Source organism: Prionailurus viverrinus, chromosome A2, assembly GCF_022837055.1.
Source record: "Prionailurus viverrinus isolate Anna chromosome A2, UM_Priviv_1.0, whole genome shotgun sequence".
NCBI lineage: Eukaryota > Metazoa > Chordata > Mammalia > Carnivora > Felidae > Prionailurus > Prionailurus viverrinus.
Window position 1 is genome coordinate 17,557,904 of NC_062562.1, and position 20,467 is coordinate 17,578,370.

At 41.1% G+C, this 20,467-nt stretch overlaps 1 protein-coding gene across 7 annotated transcripts in view; it reads right to left on the minus strand.

The window, feature by feature from the left end:
• The window catches only part of QRICH1 (glutamine rich 1), a 53,818-nt gene that overhangs the window by 15,916 nt on the left and 17,435 nt on the right, over nucleotides 1-20,467 (minus strand). For all 7 annotated transcript variants that reach the window (XM_047831232.1, XM_047831263.1, XM_047831240.1 and 4 more), the window contains one exon: nucleotides 2,392-3,429. In XM_047831232.1, coding sequence (XP_047687188.1) covers nucleotides 2,392-3,429 — 1,038 coding nt within the window. The remainder of the gene's footprint in view (nucleotides 1-2,391; nucleotides 3,430-20,467) is intronic.

The following is a 20,467-nucleotide window of genomic DNA, read 5'->3' on the forward strand; positions in this document are numbered from 1 at the left end:
ACATGTATGGTTTAGACAGAGCCACCAGCAAACTCTTCTGAGAAGGAAAAAGAACCAGTAGGGGTAGGAGGAAAAACCACACCAGAAGAGAATTCCAGGAAGACAGGTATGATCTGTTGTTTAATATGTTGCTGTGAGATAAAAACAGACATGCCTCTTAAATCTGGCCAAAAAGAGGTCACTAATAACCTTAACAAGAGCAGACTCAACTGAAGAGAAAACCTTTTAGAAGGGAGAGTCGGCTTGCGCAGATAATGCTTTCGAGAACTCTGGGAATAAAGCACAGTGGAGAAACAGGGCAATAGATGGAGGTGCATATGAGCTCAAGGGAGGGCGGTTTCACCATAAATCTGGTTTTAAAGTGGGTGATAAGAGAACTTACATAAAGGGTATGGCAGGTGAAGGACCACAACACTTTATCATCAGCTCTCCTTAGGGTTCAACTCACATCACAATTATCTTCCCCACAGGCTGTGAGTACTCCAAGGGCAGAGACTCTCTATTCATATTTGTTCCCCAGCACATAGCACTAAGCCTAATAAGGAAGGCAGAGGGATGTCTGTGGTATAAATGGATGAACCCATCTTTCCTGCATGATGGGTATTCTTCTCAATTTTTCCTTTTCCGGTAATACCTGATATACATTCCTGTTAAGACTTTCCCAAAGGAAACATTGCCCCTGAAGAATACAGGCCTACTAAAATGAACTCCAGAAAAGATCTTCCGATACAGGGTCCAGAAGTACAAAGTAAAAGAGGACTTTTAAATTAAAGAGGATTGGCTTGCGAACTGGACCATGAGGCCCAAGAAAGCTGAGAGCCCTGATGTCCTTCATACTGGTGAGCAATAGCTGAGTGCAGAGCTACATCACAATACTCCAGGCTGGTCTCTTCTACGTGCAATTAATTCTACACATCTGTACTTGACTCTTGTTATCACAACTTTTAGGATTCTGGAAAAATTTCCTACCAAAAATCAGATCAAACTCAACTCTTCACTTTGGGAAGATAAATCCTTTGCCTCCCATGCCAACTCCTCTCCCATAGTTCCCCTCTCATGTTGCACTAGGCCATGTCCCTTCTGTCCATCCCTGGTTCTGTATTCATGCTGCTTCACTCTGGTCAGTTGAACCTATAAACTAGAGATCAAATACCACTTTTTTCCACAAAGATGCCTCTGCTGACTTTTTAACCTAGGATAGTTTCTGAATACCAAGTTTATTTTTGTGTGTCGAGCACACAGCACACTTATGCTGCCTTATATTCAAAAAATAGAAATCATACATTCTTACTCCAAAACTGGACTGGAAGCTACCTGAAGCAATGACTCTGTCTTGCTCAACTTCTAGGCCTGACAGCTGGATATTTAATAGGTCCTTAGCAAAGTCACCTAAGTTAATATATTATCTATGAAACCACTTGGTCAGCCTTTGCTTAACCAATTACATATGGCCTGAGTTTCTGAGTAGGGGCGCTGTTTGTTCCAGCTCCCTTGCATACATTCCCAGGAGTCCCTGAGACACACTGCCTTCAGCAGTCCCATGAGACGAGTGTCCCTGAAGTTTACTAACAGTCTTAAGGAATACATTTATCCATACCTCTGTGGTATCCTTAAAAAAATTTAACAATTAGAAAACATAAAAGAATCAAGCAATTTTAAAGTTGAAATTTCAACAGGGTTCTATTATTGTAACTTTTCTGTAAGTCTAAAATTATTTCAAAATAAAAGTTAAAATTTTTTTTCAATATAGTTTCCATAACAAAATTAACCAAAGCTTGACTATTGTTAAATACCTTTGGGAAATCACATTGCAGTGGTGGCTCATCTGACACTCCCAAAGGTTATCACTTTTAACAGGCCCTCTGAAAAGTGTTTTTGATCATCTAATTCACCTACATTGTGTCCACAGATGATAACTAAAAAGGAATAATTTCACAGCCTCTCTGCTGTGATGAGTTTACAGTCTAGTGCATACAGTCTAGTGAAAACTAGTTTTCATCTAGTGGATGAAAGTCTAGATCCATTCGTTTGTAATGCAAAAAGTAGCTTATTAAATGCAGATTAACACTTAGTGTGTCCCGTTAGTCTTTACCTTGAACTTTACTCTTAAGAGATTATAAAGAAGCACCTGAAGCATCTACCCCCCCAAAGCAGTTATTGATCGTTTCATCTACCTCCAGTTACCAGGACAGAACTCCTGCTCATTGCATAGCTTCACCTGCTGCTTCTATTCCCCCTCCCCAACCTCAACCAAAATATAAATATTATATATTACTGCAAGACCAACATCGTTGCAGTAAATAAGCCAGAGGTGCTGGAGGTTACCAGGAAAGTTCTGTGTTGCCCTGGGCCCCAGGGGAGCAGGCTGCCCTACAGAGAAGTCTCACTTACTGAACAAGTAACCTGGAGCTGCTGCTGCTGCTGCTGCGGTGGTGGCGGTGGTGTCTGTTCCTGGGGGGTTTGTTGTTGTGGCTGCTGCTGGGGGTCCCATATGTGGACAGTCTGAGCTGTATTCTGGTATGTGCCTGCCACAGCCTGCACAGCCACTGGAATGTGGATGTTGCCATTCATGAACTGTGCTGGAAAGAGAGAGTTTGCAAGGGTCTGCACTACCTCTTCATGTGAGTTTTTCACTACAGACGTGGTGCCCACCATCTTCTCCTTGTCATCCTCCAGCTTTACAGCTGCCAGGGCCGTGGGTGAGCCACTGACGTGAACTGCATTGTAGGCTTCCTGGGGAATGGCAATGTGGGTAATACTCTGCTGTTGAGGATCCCCACGGGGCTGGGCAGAGTAAACAGGGATGGTCCAGGTTTCTCCTGTAGGGCTAGTAATGGTCCCAGTGGCACTATACAGGTGGGCACTGTCTACTGTCAGTAAGTCTGGCCTCAAAGACACATAACTCTGCTGCTGGCCCTGTGGAATGGCCAGCACAGTAGCCACCGGCTGCCCTGAGATGGCATAGGACACAGTGATGGGCATGTCCACTTTGCGTTTCTTCACTGGCTGGAGGACACTGGCTGTGCCAACCCGTCGCTCCCCTTCCCGGGGTGAGCCCTGCTGAGACGGTGGTGGGGAAAGGGCACCCACGGTCTGGATTTGGATCTGCTGACCCCCAGCAAGAGACTGGCCGGCCACCAGCTGAGCCTGGATCTGCTGATGTGGGATGTGCTCCTCTGGGATCTCTGCAGCCTGGATCTGCTGGGCCGCTTGCACGTGCTGCACCTGGATCTGGGCTGCCTGCAGCTGCGAGGGGCTGGGGCTCTGCAGAGACGGGGTCTGGATGGAGGGGGCTGCCGGCTGTGGTGCTTGGCCTTGGATCTGCACCTGGACCTGGATGGGCTGCTCAGCAGGCTGGTGAACGGTGAGCTGCGGGGAGAGCTGCTGAGCCGAGACCTGCTGCGGAGACTGCTGTACCTGCACCTGTACCTGCAGCGACAAGATTCACCAGTGAGTGAACCAGGCAACATTAAGAATTCAGCCCCAAAAGGAAGAGATCTCAGGGAGAGGCCCTAGGTAATGTGAGGAGAAGGGGCTTCTTTGGAAGACCCAAGGCTTCTTTGGAGACCATAACCCCCAAAACCATGTGCATAATTCTCCAGCATTACACAGCATTCAGAGCAACAATTAGCTACCAGAGCAAGTAAGACTATCAACTTGGATCTCTGAAGAAAATATCAGAACTTCTGCTTATGTTTTAATTATTGTTTTAAGGTGTGACCCCACCCCTTTGTTTTTGCAGATTGGTATAGTACAAGTAGATAGTTTATAAAAATATATTTTGGTGTATGATCAAAAACAGTTTATCCATGGGGTGAGTAATAAAAAGTGTGGGGACAGGGGCACCTGGGTGGCTCAGTCAGTTAAGCATTGGGCTTTGGCTCAGATCATGACCTCGTGGTTCATGGGTTCAAGCCCTGCATTGGAGTCTTTGCTGACAGCTCAGAGCCTGGAGCCTGCTTCGGATTCTGTGTCTCCTTCTCTCTCTGCCCTTCCCTCACTAGCACTCTCTCAAAAATAAGTAAACAACAAAAAAAATATATACTAAAAAAACAGTCTGGTAGGGACCAATGTTCTAAAGGGTCAGCAAGACAAGTACATTTTACAGGCATGCAATTCTCAACCCAGGATCAAAACTACTCCCACCACAGACTAGTGGAAAACACAGTAGAGACAAAACTCTTGAATTTGAAGAGATCTCCCAATATTGCTATTAAAATGTAGGCACTCATAAATAATATCTTAAGATATCTTTTTTTTTAATGTTTATTTACTTCTGAGAAAGAGAGAGAGAGAGAGAGTGCAAGTGGTGAAGGGGCAGAGAGAGAGGGAGACACAGAATCCGAAGTAGGCTCCAGGCTCTGAGCTGTCCACATAGAGCCTGATGCAGAGTTTGAACTCACGAACTGCGAGATCATGACCTGAGCCTAAGTTGGACGCTTAGGCGGCTGAGCCAACCAGGCACCCGTTAAGTAAGGTATCTTCAAAAAAGAAGCATTAAACAAACCAACAAGATTCCTGACAATTTAATCTAAGGAAGGTTACTATATCCTCCTTCTGATTTCTGATGATAATGCAGTTCATTTCTTATTGCTGTTACCTCAGCATACAAAGCAGCATGAAAAGATGCCTTGTATAGCCTGTAGTTAAAAAAAAAAGAAAGAAAGAAAGAAAGAAAGAAAGAAAGAAAGAAAGAAAAAGATATTTCCTTCAGACACATATCTAAACTCTAAACACTGGTAGGAAGGTAGAAAGGAAGGCAGATGAGAGATTTTATCTATCTAATAAAAGAAGGGGACACATCGGGGTGCCTGGGTGGCTCAGTCAGTTAAGCGGCAGACTTCGGCTCAGGTCATGATCTCGCGGTTCGTGAGTTCAAGCCCCGCGTTGGGCTCTGTGCTGACAGCTCAGAGCCTGGAGCCTGTTTCGGATTCTGTGTCTCCCCCTCTCTCTGACCCTCCCCTGTTCATGCTCTGTCCCTCCCTGTCTCAAAAATAAATAAAACGTTAAAAAATTTTTTTTTTAAAGAAGGAGACACATCACAAAAATAATCAAGCATGGTGCTAGGACAACTGGCTATCCATATGAAAACAATGAAGTTGCATCTCTTAATTATTTCATACACAAAAAAGTTAAAAAGGATCTGAACAAACATTTCTCCAGAGAAATGCAAATGGACAATAAGCCAATGAAAAGTTGGTCAACATCATTAGTTACAAGGAAATGCAAATCAGAACCACAATAAGATGCCACTTGAAAGCCATTAAGATGGCTATAATTAAAAAAAGACCGAACTACTGGGACCTCATCAAAATAAAAAGCTTCTGCACAGCTTAGGAAACAATCAGCAAAACTAAAAGGCAACCCACAGAAAGGGAGAAGATATTTGCAAATGACATATCAGATAAAGGGTTAGTATCTAAAATCTATAAAGAACTTCTCAAACTCAACACCCAAAAAACAAATAATCCAGTGAAGAAATGGGCAAAAAACATGAATAGACACTTCTCCAAAGAAGACATCCAGATGGCCATGGAAATGGCACATGAAAAAATGCTCAACATCATTTATCATCAGGGAAATACAAATCAAAACCACAATGAGATACCACCTACACCTGTCAGAATGGCTAACATTAACAGCTCAGGCAACAACAGATGTTGGCGAGGATGCGGAGAAAGAGGATCTCTTTTGCATTGTTGGCGGGAATGCAAGCTGGCGCAGCCACTCTGGAAAACAGTATGGAGGTTCCTCAAAAAACTAAAAACAGAACTACCCTACGACCCAGCAATTGCACTACTAGGTTTTTATCCAAGGGATACAGGTGTGCTGTTTTGAAGGGACACATGCACCCTCATGTTTATAGCAGCACAATCAACAACAGCCAAAGTATGGAGCCCAAATGGCCATCGATGGATGAATGGATAAAGAAGATGTGGTATATATATACAATGGAGTATTACTCAGCAATCAAAAAGAATGAAATCTTGCCATTTGCAACTACGTGGATGGAACTGGAGGGTACTGTGCTGAGTGAAATTAGTCACAGAAAGACAAAAATCATGACTTCTCATATGAGGACTTTAAGAGACAAAACAGACGAACATAAGGGAAGGGAAACAAAAATAATATAAAAACAGGGAGGGGGACAAAACAGAAGAGACTCATAAATATGGAGAACTGAGGGTTATGGGAAGGGTTGTGGGAGGGGGAATGGGCTAAATGGGTAAGGGGCACTAAGGCATCTACTCCTGCAATCATTGTTGCACTATATGCTAATTTGGATGTAAATTTTAAAAAATAAAAGATAAAGTTAAAAAATAATAAAAAAAGAAAATAATACATACAGAGCTTTTATTCTCAATAAATAAATATTTGATTAAAAAAAAAAAGACTGACAATAACGAGGGTTGACAGGGATGTAAAAAAATTGGAATCCTCATATACTGCCAGGAGGAGTGTAAAATTGGTACAGCTGCTTTGGAAAACAGTCTAGCAGTTTCTCAAAAAGTTAAACATACCTATGACAAAGATATGAAAAACCCACAGGACCCAGCAATTCCACTCCTAGGTATATACCTAAGAGGAATGAAAACTATGTCCACATAAAAATGTAGATACAAATGTTTATAGTAGCCTTATTCCTAATAGCTAAAAAGCAGAAACAACCCAAATGTTCATAAATTGATCAATTAAAAATATATTTGGTATTTCCATAGAACAGGGTATTATTTAGCAACAAAAAGGAATGAATGAAACTTTGGTACAACTTAGATAAACCTAGTGAAAACACTATGCTAGTGGCACCTGGGTGGCTCAGTTAGGCATTCGACTCTTGATTTTGGCTCAGGTCATGATCTCATGGTTCATGAAATCAAGACCCGAGTAAGGCTCTGTGCTGACAGTGTGAAGCCTGCTTGGGATTCCCCAACCCCCCTCTCTCTCTGCCCCTCCCCTGCTCTCTCTCAAATAAACATTAAAAAAAAATTATGTTAAGGGAAGTCAGTCACAAAGACTAATGATTATCTAAGAGCACAGGATTGGGGAAAATATAAAGGGGTAATGGGTACAGGGTTTCTTTTTTGGGATGATAAAAATGTTCTAAAATTGGTTGCAGAACTCTGTGGGTAGATTTAAAAACTGCTGAATTATATACTTTATTTTTTTTAATTAATTATTTTTATGTTTATTCATTTTTGAAAGACAGAGAGAGACAGAGCACAAGCAGGGGTGGGGCAGAGACAGAGGGGGACACACAATCTGAAGCAGGCCCCAGGCTCTGAGCTGTCAGCACAGAGCCTGACACGGGGCTCGAACTCACGAACCGTGAGATCATGACCTAAGCCAAAGTCGGAAGGTCAACTGACTGAGCCACCCAGACGCCCCTGAATTATATACTTTAAATAGGTGAATTATATGAGAATTAGATCTCAGTAAAGCCATTACTAATTAAAAAGATAAGCAAGGAGGTTATGTAAAGGGCATAATAGACCTTGAAGTCAGACTTGAACTTGAATTGCTGGTATACTTTCCTAGCTGTGATTCCCCTTAGATGTAATATAAAGGGGGAGAACACCTAACTCCCTAGAGTTGTAATGAGCATAATATTTACCAATATACAGTAGGTGCTCAAAAAGGAGGTTTCCTTCCTTATAAGCATTATTTCTTCTTTGTAGACTTTGTTTCGAGAGAGAGGGTATGAGCAGAGGAGAGGCAGAGTTAGAATCCCAAGCAGGCTCCATGCTATCAGCATGGAGCCCGATGTGGGGCTTGATCCCACAACCGTGAAATCAAGAGTCTGATAAGCATTATTTCTTTACACCAGTGAGTCTCAAAATATAGCTTCCAGGCCAACAGCATCAGTACCCAGGCACTTTTAGAAATACAAATTCTCAGGTCCCACCTCAGAACTACTGAATCAGAAACTCTGGGGAACAAGCCTAGCAATCTATCTTAACAAGTTTTCCAGTTGACTGATGAAGGCCCATGTTTAGAACCAGTGCTTTACATCAAGGACATAAAGGAAACTATGAAACCAATTACTATAGAAGCTTTTTTGGTACTGGGATCCTCTCAAAAAATTATTGAGGACCCCCACTAGCTTTTGATTACATGGATACAGATGTTGATATCTACTGTATTAGAAATTAAAACTAAGGCACCTGGGTGGCTTAGGTGCTTAAGCATCTGGCTCTTGGTTTTGGCTGAGGTCATGATCTTGTGGTTCATGGGTTTGAGTGCCACATCGGGCTCTGTGCTGACAGTGCGGAGCCTGCCTGGAATTGTCTGTCTCTCTCTGGCTCACTCTCTCTCTCAAAAATTAATAAGTAAACCTTAAAAAAAAGTCCCTTGATGTGGCAAACCTCATTTAAAAAAAAAAAACAACTAAAAAAAAACCAACTAGGATATCACACAAAACAATCTTGTTAACATAAATAACACATGCCTATGAAAAGGCATACCTAGGTTTATTGTGCTCCCCCCACACAATATAGGTTTTTATTTTTTTAATGTTTATTTATTTGAGACAGAGAGAGCACCAGCAGGGAAGGGGCAGAGAGAGAGGGAAAGAATCGAAGCCCTGACCTGGGGTTTGAACTCAAACTATGAGATCATGACCTAGACTGAAATCAAGAGTTGGATACTTAACCAACTGAGCCACCCAGGTGCCCCTTTTATCATTATATTTTTTATAGTGATCTGTTGAGATCTTTGATGTTACTAAGTTACTTGTTATAATTGGGGACCAATGAACCTTGCCCATATAAGACCACGGCAAACTTAATTGATAAATGTGCATGTTCTAACAGCTCCACCAACAGGCCTCCTTATTTCCAGAGACAAAATAATATTGAAATTAGGCCAATTAAAAACAACAGCTTCTAGGGGCGCCTGGGTGGCTCAGTCGGTTAAGCGTCTGACTTCGGCTCAGGTCACGATCTCGCGGTCCGTGAGTTCGAGCCCCGCGTCAGGCTCTGGGCTGACCGCTCAGAGCCTGGAGCCTGTTTCAGATTCTGTGTCTCCCTCTCTCTCTGACCCTCCCCTGTTCATGCTCTGTCTCTCTCTGTCTCAAAAATTAATAAATATTAAAAAAAAATTAAAAAACAAACAAACAAACAAACAAAAAACAGCTTCTAAGTGTTTAAGTGAAAATAAGAGTCATTTCCAAAAGCTAGAAATGACTAAACTTAGTGAGAAAGGTATGTCAAAAGCCAAGGCAGGCCAAAAGCTAGGCCTCTTGTGCCAAACAGTTAGTGAAGCTGTGAATGCAAAGGAAAACTTCTTGAAGGAAATTAAGTGTTACTCCAGTGAACACATGAATGATGAGAACACCAACTTTATTGCTAAAAGGAGAAAGTTTAAGTCAGCCAAAGACTAATTCAGAGCAAGACCCCAACTCTCTTCAATTCTACAAAGGCTGAGAGAGAGGGGAGGAACCTGCAGAAGAAAAGTCTGAAGCTAGCGGAGGTTGGCTCATGAGGTTTAAGCTGTCTCCATAATGTAACAGTGTAAGGTGAAACAGCAAGTGCTGATGTAGAAGCTACAGCAAATTATATAGAAGATCTAGTTAAGGTAATTAATGAAAGTGGCTATACGAACCAACAGATTTTCAATGTAGATAAAACAGTCTTATATTTGAAGATACCATCTAGGACTTTCATAGCTGCAGAGGAGAAATCAGTGCCTGGCTTCAAAGCCTCAAAGAATAGGTTGACATTGTGTTAGGGGCTTATGCAGCTGGGTAACTTTATGGTGAAACTGAAGTTCACTTATTATTCCAAAGGTCCTAGGGCTAAGGCCCTTAGGATTTATGCTAAGTTTACTTTGTTTGTACTCTATACATAGAAAAACAAAGCCTGGATGATAGCACATCTGTTTAACGTGGCTTACTGAATAATTCTAAGCCCAGTGTTGAGACCTACTGCTCACAAAAAAAAAGGTTCTTTTCAAAATATTACTGCTCACTGACAATGCATGTAGTCATTCAATAGTTCTTAAATTTTTTTTTAAAAATGTTTATTTTTGACAGAGACAGAGAGAGAGAGAGAGAGAGAGAGAGAGAGAGAGAGAGAGAGAGAGAGACAGAGCATGAGCAGGGGAGGGGCAGAGAGAGAGGGAGACACAGAATCCAAAGCAGGCTCCAGGCTACTAGCTGTCAGCACAGAGCCCGACGCAGGGCTCAAACTCAGACCATGAGATCACGAGCTGAGTCGAAACCAAGAGTTGGATGCTTAACTGACTGAGCCATTCAGGTGCCCCAGCAATAAAGTATTTTTAAATTAAGATATGTATATTCTTTTTTTTAAGACATAATGCTGTTACATACTTAACAGACTACAGTTTAGTCTGAACAACTTCTATATGCACTGAGAAACCAAGTCATTTGACTCACTTTAGTGCGATATTCACTCTATTGCAGTAGTCTAGAACTGAATTTGCAGTATCTTTGAAGTATGCACGTATTTGCCAAAAAATTTTTTTATAAGAGTTGCATTTTTTACATTTTTTGCAACTTGCTTTAATGGCTGACTTAATTGAAGACGCTGGATTCTATTTGCTTCTGCATTCCATCTGTTGTGTATACATCACATGTGGCATCTAAAAAACTCCACTGTACATTCATAAGAAAATGAGAATGAAAAAGGCAGGTAACATCTCAGTATTCTAATAAAAACAGCTTTGATTTTAAGAAGTCCTGCAAGGGTACTGGGGATGACCAATCTTGAACCACCCTTTAAGAACCACTACTACAGGGGTGCCTGGGAGGCTCAGTGGGTTAAGTGTCTGACTTCAGCTCAGGTCATGATCTCACAGTTGTGGGTTTGAGCCCTATTATTGGGCTCTGTGTGGACAGCTCAGAGCCTGGAGCCTGCTTCAGATTCTGTGTCTCCACCCCCCCCCCGCCCCTCCCTGCTAGTGCTCTTTCAAAAATGAACATTAAAAAACAAAAACAAAAAAAACTACTATAAGGGCGCCTGCATGATTCAGATGTTAAGCATCTGACTTTCACTCAAGTCATGATCTCATGGTTTGTGAGTTCGAGTCTCACATCGGGTGAGCTCGAGCCCACTTTGGTGGGTGAGCCCTGCTTCTGATTCTCTCTGCCTTTCACTCACTTGCACCCTCTCTCTCAAAAACAAACAAAAAAACCCCCCCACTACTATAGAGTTAATTACATAGTACACTTTATAATTGTTATTACCTCCTTAAAAATGAAAAATTTTTGGGGCGCCTGGGTGGCGCAGTCGGTTAAGCGTCCGACTTCAGCCAGGTCCCGATCTCGCGGTCCGTGAGTTCGAGCCCCGCGTCAGGCTCTGGGCTGATGGCTCAGAGCCTGGAGCCTGTTTCCGATTCTGTGTCTCCCTCTCTCTCTGCCCCTCCCCCATTCATGCTCTGTCTCTCTCTGTCCCAAAAATAAATAAACATTGAAAAAAAAATTTAAAAAAAAAAAAAAATGAAAAATTTTTAATCTGGTTATCACTAAATTATAGCTCATATGCTTCATAATTTTACTGTTATCTCTTTTAATGGATTTTTTTTAAGAAACCATTTATCAACATTCAAACTTCCAACAGAATCAGAAACAAGTTATCACAATTACTATGGAAATACTATGGAATCAGAACTGGGGTGGGGGGAGGATCTACTCCTCACTCCAGAATAAACCAGCACAAGTAATCTGATGCCATTTTAGATACAAACTGGCTAGAATTTAAAATTAGAGGAGTAAGAGCTAAGAGTTATAGCACTTTGTGACATTTCTTTACCAATGTCAACATATTGAGTAAGAAATCATACATTTTGTTTATAACCTTCAATCATAACTATCAAAGGTCAATAAGAATTAAATGTTATTTTTATTACCTCCCTTCCAATTTTTATTCATATAAAAACATAACTTTATTTTTTTAATAAAAAAAATGAAATTTTACTCAAAGAAGAGGAAACAGAACTGAAGTGAAGGAGGAGGAGAAAAAGAAAAAAAACCTAAGGAAGACATTCAGAAGTTGGTATTGTGATTCACTAGTTGTTCTATGTTTCTTAACAGGTTTACCTGTAATTTTCAAGATTATATTTAGATCAATTGTCTCGAAAAAATTACAGATAACTACAGAAAAAAAATATATATATATAATAAAAAGGCATTTTTAAACTTAAGCCTAGATTTAAGATGATTCTCAAGAGGTACAAAAAGGAAAACTATCATCTCTAAGCCTAGCATATCCTAGAAAAGTTACATATCAAATAGGAGAGGGGGGACATTACTAGGGGCATGAATTTGGTTTTATTGTTTCAAAAACCACTGTTTCTCACCTCTCAATCCCTCATGAATCACACCATGTTTTAGTTCCCTTCACATTTAAATTATTCAACCTTATTGGGGCACCTAGGTGGCTCAGTTGGTTAAGCATCCATCCTCTGCTCAGGTCACGAACTCAAGGTGTGTGAGTTCAAGCCCCACATTGGGCTCTCTGGTGTCAGTATGGAGCCTGCTTCAGATCCTCTGCCTCCCCTCTTTCTGGCCCTCCCCCTCTCATGTTCCTTCTCTCTTTCTCTCTCTCTCAAAAATAAACCTAAATTTTTTTTAAAATTATTCAACCTTCTCATTTGGCTCCCTACCTTCTCCAGAGTTTCTAATTGCCTTTTTTTTTTTCCAGTTGATCAGAAGAGACACTTAAAATAACTATACTTCTGAGCTCTTGACCACATAATATGTACCACACTACTACTTTCTTCTTGAGCATTCTGACTTTCTATTTCAACCTGGACAGACTGCTTTCTGGCTCTTCTGTATGGCTACCACACTGCAATCAGATCTCAATTCTGAGTTGGTTCTACCATTTCTTTTATTTTCGTGACTTTTCTTAGATTCTTTATTTCATTGAGTATACTATCAATTAAGTTTTTCAGAAAGTATGTCTAAATGTGGTCTGCAGAGCAGCACATTCAACATCAACCTGGAAATTTGTTAGAAATGAAAATTCTCTGGAAATGAAAACATTATGCCAAAGAGATATCTGCACTCCCATGTTTAGAGCATTATTTACAATAAACAAAGACATGAAAATGAATGAAGTGTCTGAACAGATGGATGAAAAAGTTATGGAATATATAAAAAATGGGATTTTACTCAGCCATAAGAAAGGAGGAAATTCTGCCATTTGTGACAACATAGATGGACTTTCTAGGGCTTTATGCTAAGTGAAATAAGTCAGAGAAAGGCAAATACTACACAATCTCAAAATCCAAACAAAAAAGGAACAAATCCATGGGGGAAAAAAAAAAGAGATCAGATTTGTGGTTACCAAAAGCAGTGAGTGGGGAAAGGAGGAAGAACAGGATGAGTGTGGTCAAAAGGTACAAACTCCCAAGTTATAAGATATGCTAGGGATATAATAAACAATTGGATGGATGACTGTAGCTAACAATGCTGTATGATACCGAGGAAAGTTAGCAGAGTAAATCCTAAGAGTTCTCATCACAAAGAAAAAAATTTATCTTTTCATCTATATCAGATGATGGATGTTAACTAAACTTATTTTGTGATATACTTAAGTCAAATCATTAAACTGTAGACTTAAACTTATATAGTGCTATATGTCAAATACATCTCAATAAAATTGGGGGGAAAGTGCAAATTCTCAGAACTGACTCCAGTCCTACACTCAAGCAGAATTCAGGGGTTGGGAGGGGTGGGGGAAACAGCCATTTCCATTTTAAGAAACTTTTCAGGTGATTCTAATGCACCCTGAAGTTTGATAACCACTAGTCTAGAAATTTTATTGGACCTCATTTGTCAATGTTATTAGTTTGTAGATGGTTAATCTTCCTTGTCCTCAGTGTTCAGAACCTAAGTAATCCAGAGCTCAACCCAACATTAAGACTAAGTATTCCAACCAAGAAACAATGAGAAACCATGAAGTAATGCATGTATTACCTCAATTAGGAATCTTTTCTTCCAATCACTGAAACTAAACAAACAAACATCTAATACCATTTCTTGATTTTTTTTGTTTTCTTTCCAGCTAAAATGTAAAACCAAGATTTCATTTAAAGGAGAATCGGGGTCCTGGGTGGCTAAATTGGTTGAGTGTCCATGTCTTGGTTTCAGGTCAGGTCATGATCTCACGGTTTGTGAGTTCAAGCCCTGCATCAGGCTCTGTGCTGACAGCACAGAACATATTTAGGATTCTCTCTCTCTTCCTCTCTGTCTGCTCCTCCCCCACTCATGCTTGCTCTCTCAAAATACTTTAAAAAAGAAAAAAAAAAGAAGAAGAAACTGGGGCACCTGTGTAGCTCAGTCAGTTAAGCATCGAACTTCAGCTCAGGTCATGATCTTGCAGTTCATGAGTTCCAGCCCCACCTGGGGCTCTCTGGTGTCAGCACAGAGCACACTTCAGGTCCTCTGCCCAACCCCCCCCCCCCCTTTGCCCCTACCCCACTCACATGCACATGCTCTTGCTCTCTAAAAAATAAACATTAAAAAAATATTTAAAGGAGAATAAACTCAGTGAGTGTGTCAGGTCAATTTCCAAATTCCACCTTATAAACGATTTTAAACTTTTTTTTTTTTTTAAGTTTACTTATTTTTGAGAGAGCAAGCAGGGAAGGGGCAGAAAGAGAGGAAGACAAACCCAAGGAGGCTCTGCACTGTCAGCAGATTGGCAGCATAGAGCGTGTCGCTTAACTGACTGAGCCCCCCAGGTGTCCCCTCATGAACAATTTTACTTCCACAAGAAAGAATAATTCTTCTCTTACATTTCTCTGAAGCTCCACTGGTCCAATACCCATTAGTTACATGTAGTTGCCAATCACTTGAGATATTCAAACTATGATGTGCTACAAATCAGGTGCTACAAGTACAAAACATAACCAGATTTCAAGGATTTGTATCAAAGAAGGGCAAAACAGTTTATCAGTAATATTATACTGATCACATGTTGAAAAACTATATTAGATTAAATAAAATGTGATTAAAAAAATCAATTTCACCTCTTGTATTCCCTTTAGAAAAGAGGCTACTAGGGGTGTCTGGCAGTCAGAAGACCATGCTACTCTTGATCGCAGGGTTACGAGTTCAAACCCCACACTGGGTGTAGGGATTACTTAAAAAAAACAAACAAAAACAAACAAACAAAAAAAACGAGAGAGGCTACTAGAAAACTTACAACAACGTATGTGGCTCACATTCCATTTCATGTTCTGAGTCTTACTGAGGAGGGATGGTTAAGGACAGTGCTCAGTGTGCTGGCAGAAGACCAGACTAGGTGAGGAATCGTACACCTAGGACCAAACCTTTTAACAACTAGTCTAGCAAAACTTTAGGGACCTTGATAGAATTTCACTGTTCAAATAACACTCTTCTGAAAACTAGTAGTCTTTACCCAAGTATTAAACATTTGCTAAACTCTGTTTTTTTAAATGTTTTTTAATGTTTTAAAGTTTTTAATGTTTATTTTTGAGAGAGAGGGAGAGAGAGACAGACAGACAGAGTATGAGCAGGAGGGGCAGAGAGAGGGAGACACAGAATCCGAGGCAGGCTCCAGGTTCTGAGCTGTCAGCACAGAGGCTGATGCGGGGCTTGAACTCACAAACTGTGAGATCAGGACCCGAGCTGAAGTCGGACACTTAACCAACTGGGCCACCCAGGTGCTCCTGCCAAACTCTTATGATATAAATGAACTTAGAAATACGGTAGGGAAGAGATTTAACTGTGGGCAAAAGGCTGGATATGAAGGGGCAGAAAAGGCAGCAATAAATGGGTCACCAATCCAATCAGGATCCCAATCAGCCCACAAAGTGCCTGTGAGAGAATAGCTGACGGTAGTCTTGTTTTTGGCTGCAAAACCATGTTTGGAGAACACATCATATTATGAGCACTGCCTCTCAAGGCAGAAGCCAGAATCACTGTCCCAACATCCTCTTCTGCAGCTAGAATGCAGGCATATGACCAAAGCTTCCCAAATTAGACACACTGTATGAAATTTGGACTCAGAGGGGAACAACATGAGGAAGCAGGAACCACAACCTCCATTTTCTGGTAAGAGTGGAGGAATATGGCAGAAATGGAGCAGGATGGCATAGATCCCAATGAGAGACTGTGGTAGGGCAAGGACCTGGGCCCAGGGGTATGGCAGGTCTCTGCCAGAACAGTCCTGCAATGTGACCTGAGTCCTATTCCTGGATGCACAGCCTCCAAGACCCATTCTCTGGCCCTCCCGTAAATTCCCTGAGTTAACAGCTATCCTTTAATCAATTTTTTCTGAATAAATGAGGGGGATGAGGGGGAATGCTGTCTGATATTTGTAACTAAAAACCAATACCCAGATGGATACAGAAAATATCACATCAAGTTAAAAACTTTAAAATAGTATTTTTACCTTGGGAAAGGGGGTTGTTTAGAAGGGTATCAGAGATTTGAACTGCATTTGTAACAGTTTATGTATTAAAAGAAAAAAGGGATAAAAATGACATATTACCAACAGCGTGGGAATCTTATTTATAAATGTTTGGATACTTTTCAAAACTCTAAAAGGCAACGGGGGCCATAGGTAGGAATGGCATTAATGAGAAGTGGAAGAAGAAAACAAAAGCAACTATTATTTATTTACCGAGGATTACTATGTGCCAATGTGCTTATAACCTAGTATTTTATGTAATCCTCAAAGTAACTACAATATGAGTTCTTTTTATTTTCATGATATAGATAAGGAAATGGACTCTATGTGGTTAAATCACTTGCCTAAGATGACACACATCTAAAGTAGCAGAGGCAGACCAGATTCTTCTGTCTCAGAGTCAAGTCTGGCTCTTAATTAACTTTCCTCATTCTCAGTAGCTCACACTACGATGAGGGGTTAGGGACCATCCAGCATGGAGGAAATGTGTAACAAGAAGAAAAAGAGGAAGAGGGACAAAAGTTGAAATGACAAACGGGGAAGAGTTGCACTTTGAGCCACTGAAGCCTTGAGATCTTGACTTCTAGCACCAGAAGAAGCAAGTGATGAGAGGTCTCTTTCCCCAGAGTATCCTTCACTTGTGAGGCCAGTTTGACCAACCAGACTTGTATGAAGCCTCAGTTCCTGCCCTGTAGGAACTGAGAAGGGCAGAGAAGAAACAAGCAATTCTATGGGTGCTAAGTGAAACCCAACACCTGCGATTCACCATCAGAAGGCCTTCTCTCTGGCACATGCATTTAACTTCAAGTGGATGCTTTAGGAAGCACCCAACTCAAAAGGGCTCTTGAAAGGGAAGATCCAAATGAATCCCCGTCACCTAGCTCAGGCCAACCTACTAGGAACAGGAAAATTGGGGTCTTTTCTAGTATTGTACACACTGTCAAGGCTCTTACATGGGAGCTCTTGTTTTTGCCTTCAGAAGGTACTTCCTTAACTTAAATAGATGTAGGGTACTGTTATGTAATAAGAAATACATATTTTGGTCTCTCTGGTTCCTGGCTGGAGCTCCTAAAACCTTCGTTAAATTTCCTAAGTGATACTAAAAGTGCCAGGAGCATCATGTATTCTAATGATGTATTCATGCATTCAACTCTTAGAGGGCTCCTGGATGGAGGCTGGTCACTGGTAAGACCAAACCATGATTAAAGTTTGATACCTTCAGGGGCGCCTGGGTGGCTCAGTTGGTTAAGTGGCGGACTTCAGCTCAGGTCATGATACCGCGGTTCATGGTTCTAGCCCCACGTTGGGCTCTGTGCTGACAGCTCAAAGCCTGGAGCCTACTTTCGATTCTGTGCCTCCCTCTCTCTGCCCCTCGCCCACTCATGGTCTGTCTCTCTCTCAAAAATAAATAAAACGTTAAAAAAAATTAAAACAAAAACAAAAACAAAACAAAACAAAGTTTGGTTGGGGCGCCTGGGTGGCTCAGTCGGTTAAGCGTCCAACTTCAGCTCAGAGCTGTGCTGACAGCTCAGAGCCTGGAGCCTGCTTTGGATTCTGTGTCTCCCTCTGTCTCAAAAATAAATAAAAATATTAAAGAAAAAAAAATTTTTTAAATTATTTTTTATGTTTATTTTTGACAGAGAGACAGAGCAATAGCTAGGGAGGGGCAGAGAGAGAGGGAGACACAGAATCTGAAACAGGCTCCAGGCTCTGAGCTTGTCAGCACAGAGCCCGATGCAGGGCTCGAACTCACAGACCGTGAGATCTTGACCTGAGCCACCCAGGTGCCCCCCCCAAAAAACTTTTTTAAATAAATAAAAACAGAGCTTGGTATTTCAACCCATGCTCCACTCTGTAAAGAAGAGGGGCTAGAAATTGATTTACTAATGGATCATACCCATGTGCTGTAGGCTCCATAAAAATCCCAAAAGTATGGGGGGTTCAGGGAACTGTGTGTCAATGAATACACTCACATGCCAGGAGGGTGGTACACCCAAACTCCAAAGGGACAGAGGCCCCTCTATGTCTTTATTCTGTTCATTTGTATCCTCTATTGTATCATTTATTATATAATATTCCAGAAAACATGTCCCTGAGTTCTGCCAGTTGTTCTAACAAATTATGAAACCTAAGGAGGGGTAGGGAGAACCCCAACTGATAGATGATCAATCAGAAGTACAGTAACCTGGGACATGTGATTGGTGTCTGAGCTGGGGGGAAGTCTTGTGGAATTGATCCCTTAACTTGTGGGACCTGATGCTAATTCCAAGTAGACAGCGTCAGACTGAATTACAGGACAGCCAGCTGGTGTCAGAGAATTGGGAAATGTGGGAAAAACCACACTTTTGGTAGTCTGAAGTGTGAATGTGTTAGTAGTAAGGGAACACAGTGAGACTTATTCAGATAGCTACTCTTCTAATTAACATGTACCTCTGTCTCTCACCAATTCACTAAAACTGTTTTAAGAATGTAATTACTTTGTATACATACAACAAGGTATGTGTTGCACAGATTAAGTCAGAGGATAAAGGCAACTCTCTGAGGTGATGACGGATGTTTTTTAAAAGGCAATCTAATTTTGCCATAATTTAAAAAAAAGCTATCTAGGGGCGCCTGGGTGGCGCAGTCGGTTAAGCATCCGACTTCAGCCAGGTCACGATCTCGTGGTCCCTGAGTTCGAGCCCCGCGTCGGGCTCTGGGCTGATGGCTCAGAGCCTGGAGTCTGTTTCCGATTCTGTGTCTCCCTCTCTCTCTGCCCCTCCCCCGCTCATGCTCTGTCTCTCTCTGTCCCAAAAATAAATAAACGTTGAAAAAAAAAAAAATTAAAAAAAAAAACAAAAAAAAAAACGCAATCTAGAAAACAGCCTGAGCTCTCAAGACAGTAAATTGTTTTAAATATCATTAATATATACTTAATTTTTAATTTTTCTTACTGTTTATTTTGAGAGAGTGGAGCAGGGACAGAGAGGGAGAGAGAATCTCAAGTAAGAATGCCAAGCATGGAGCCTGTCGGTGAGGCTCGATCTCACAACTGTGAGATCATGACCTGAGCCGAAATCAAGAGTTGGATACTTAACTGACTGAACCACCCAGGCACCTGACATAATTTTTTATTATCAAAAGGATCAGGTTGAGACACAATATAGTTGACCCTTGAACAACTTGGGTTTGAACAGCATGGGTCCACTTATATGCAGATTTTTTTCAATAAACGCACTATAGTACTGAAAATGTATTTTTTCTTCCTTATGGTTTTCTTTGTAACACTTTCTCTAGCTTATTTTAAGAATACAGTATATAACACATACACCATATAAAATACCTATTAATTGACTACTAAGGTTATCGGTAAGGCTTCTGGGTCCACAGTAAACAATTAAGTTTTGGGGGAGTCAAAAATTATAAGAAGATTTTCAACTGTGCAAGGGATCAACATCCCTAACCCCATGTTGTTCATGAGTCAACTGTACTATGAGGCAAAGAGCCTTTTCACCCGTGAATTGAGAAAGGCAGGTCTGTTCAGTACATACACATGTCACCTCTCTAGCCTCATCCATTCTTTCAGTGCACTCTAGTTACACCAGCTTTTTTGCCATTCTTTAAATAAGCAGGCTTCGGGCTTTCGGATTTGGAATGCTCTTTCCTCAGATAATCACGTGGCTCATCTGCCAACTCTCCTTGGTCTTAACTCAAATGTCAAGAGCACATTGGGGCTTACCCTGGTTACCTCCATCTGCTTTTTTTTCACTTCTCTGCATTATCACTATATAACAAGATTTTTCTTATCTTACGTACCATCTATCTCCTTCCAGCTATAATGTATGCTCCTGTATACAGGGAGCTTTCTGTCGGCTCACTACTGTACCCAAGCATCTAGAGTAAAGGGCTTTACAAATAAAAAGACATTAAGATGTTTGGGATAGGGAAGAAAAGGTTAAGAACTATTGCTCTGTACATACAAGTTCAAAGCAAAATATTCTCAAACAACACTTTTCTTTCATTAGAAAAGCAGTTCATGTTTAATGAAAAATTCAAGCTCTCAGGGCATCTGGGTGGCTTAGTCAGTT